At 64.0% G+C, this 998-nt stretch overlaps 1 protein-coding gene across 1 annotated transcript in view; it reads left to right on the forward strand.

Moving 5' to 3' along the window:
* Window positions 1–47: 47 nt before the first annotated feature.
* Window positions 48–998, forward strand: part of TRIM35 (tripartite motif containing 35) — a gene marked incomplete at its 3' end in the record, with an annotated part of 2,278 nt that continues 1,327 nt past the window's right edge. The window contains exon 1 of the mRNA XM_008940240.1: window positions 48–497. Coding sequence (XP_008938488.1) covers window positions 48–497 — 450 coding nt within the window. The remainder of the gene's footprint in view (window positions 498–998) is intronic.

Raw genomic sequence — 998 nt, forward strand, 5'->3', positions numbered from 1 at the left:
AAAAAATAAATAAACCCCCTTTTCCCTTCGTCCATCCCTCCAGCCCCATGGAGAAAGGATCCGGCGCCTCCCCCAGCGCCTCGCTGACCATGACCTCGTCTTCCACGGCCACTTTCAAAGAAGAACTCCTGTGTCCCATCTGCTACGAGCCTTTTCGGGATGCCGTGACGCTGAGCTGCGGGCACAACTTCTGCAAGGGCTGCGTGAGCCGCTCCTGGGAGCACGGGGCTCACGTCTGCCCCGTCTGCAAAGAATCCTCCTCTTTAGACGACCTCCGAGTCAACCACACGCTCAACAACCTGGTGGAGATGATCCTCAAGGAGGAAGGGCAGCGGCGGGGCCGGGTGGTGGCTCTCTGTCCCCTCCATCAAGAAGAAGCCAAGCTTTTCTGCTTGGAGGACAAGGAGCTGGTGTGCTTCGCCTGCCAGAGCTCCAAGCAACACGAAGGGCACAAGCTGAGGCCGGTGCAGGAGACGGCGGCGGATTTTAGGGTGAGGGGTGCTCCTTTTGGGGGGGAAGAGGGGGGGATTTGTGGCACGGAGAAGCACCCCGGGGTGTCTGGAGGGGGTGCAACCCATCGGTGTGGTCACCCCCACCGGGATGGACAAAGGTGGGTGCCCCCAGCTGATGTTCTCCCTGCCTGGTGCCACCCCGGGTGGGGTGCTGGAGGGTGGTCCTGGGCTCCACGTTTGCTCGGCTCCTTCATCCTCCTGGGCCCCACGTTTGCTCGGCTCCTTCATCCCCCCCGTGGCCACGTTGGGTTGGAGCCGGCAGTGCCTCGGAGCCAGGGAGGGGTTTTGGGGGATGAGCCTTGCGCAATCTCAGCCGGGGAGGGACAGGGGATGGGGAGACGAGCCCGAGCCCCAGGGGCAGGAGGGGCCGTGGCCGCGCAGGGTGGAGTAGAAGCAGGAGGAGGAGGAGGAGGAGGAGGAGGAGGAGATAGGCTCCCAGGCGTGGCGCCAAGCCCCGTGGTGTTTCCTGGCTGGGGAAACCGCCGC

The sequence above is a fragment of the Merops nubicus genome, unplaced genomic scaffold (genome assembly GCF_000691845.1).
Source record: "Merops nubicus isolate BGI_N331 unplaced genomic scaffold, ASM69184v1 scaffold41665, whole genome shotgun sequence".
Taxonomy (NCBI): domain Eukaryota; kingdom Metazoa; phylum Chordata; class Aves; order Coraciiformes; family Meropidae; genus Merops; species Merops nubicus.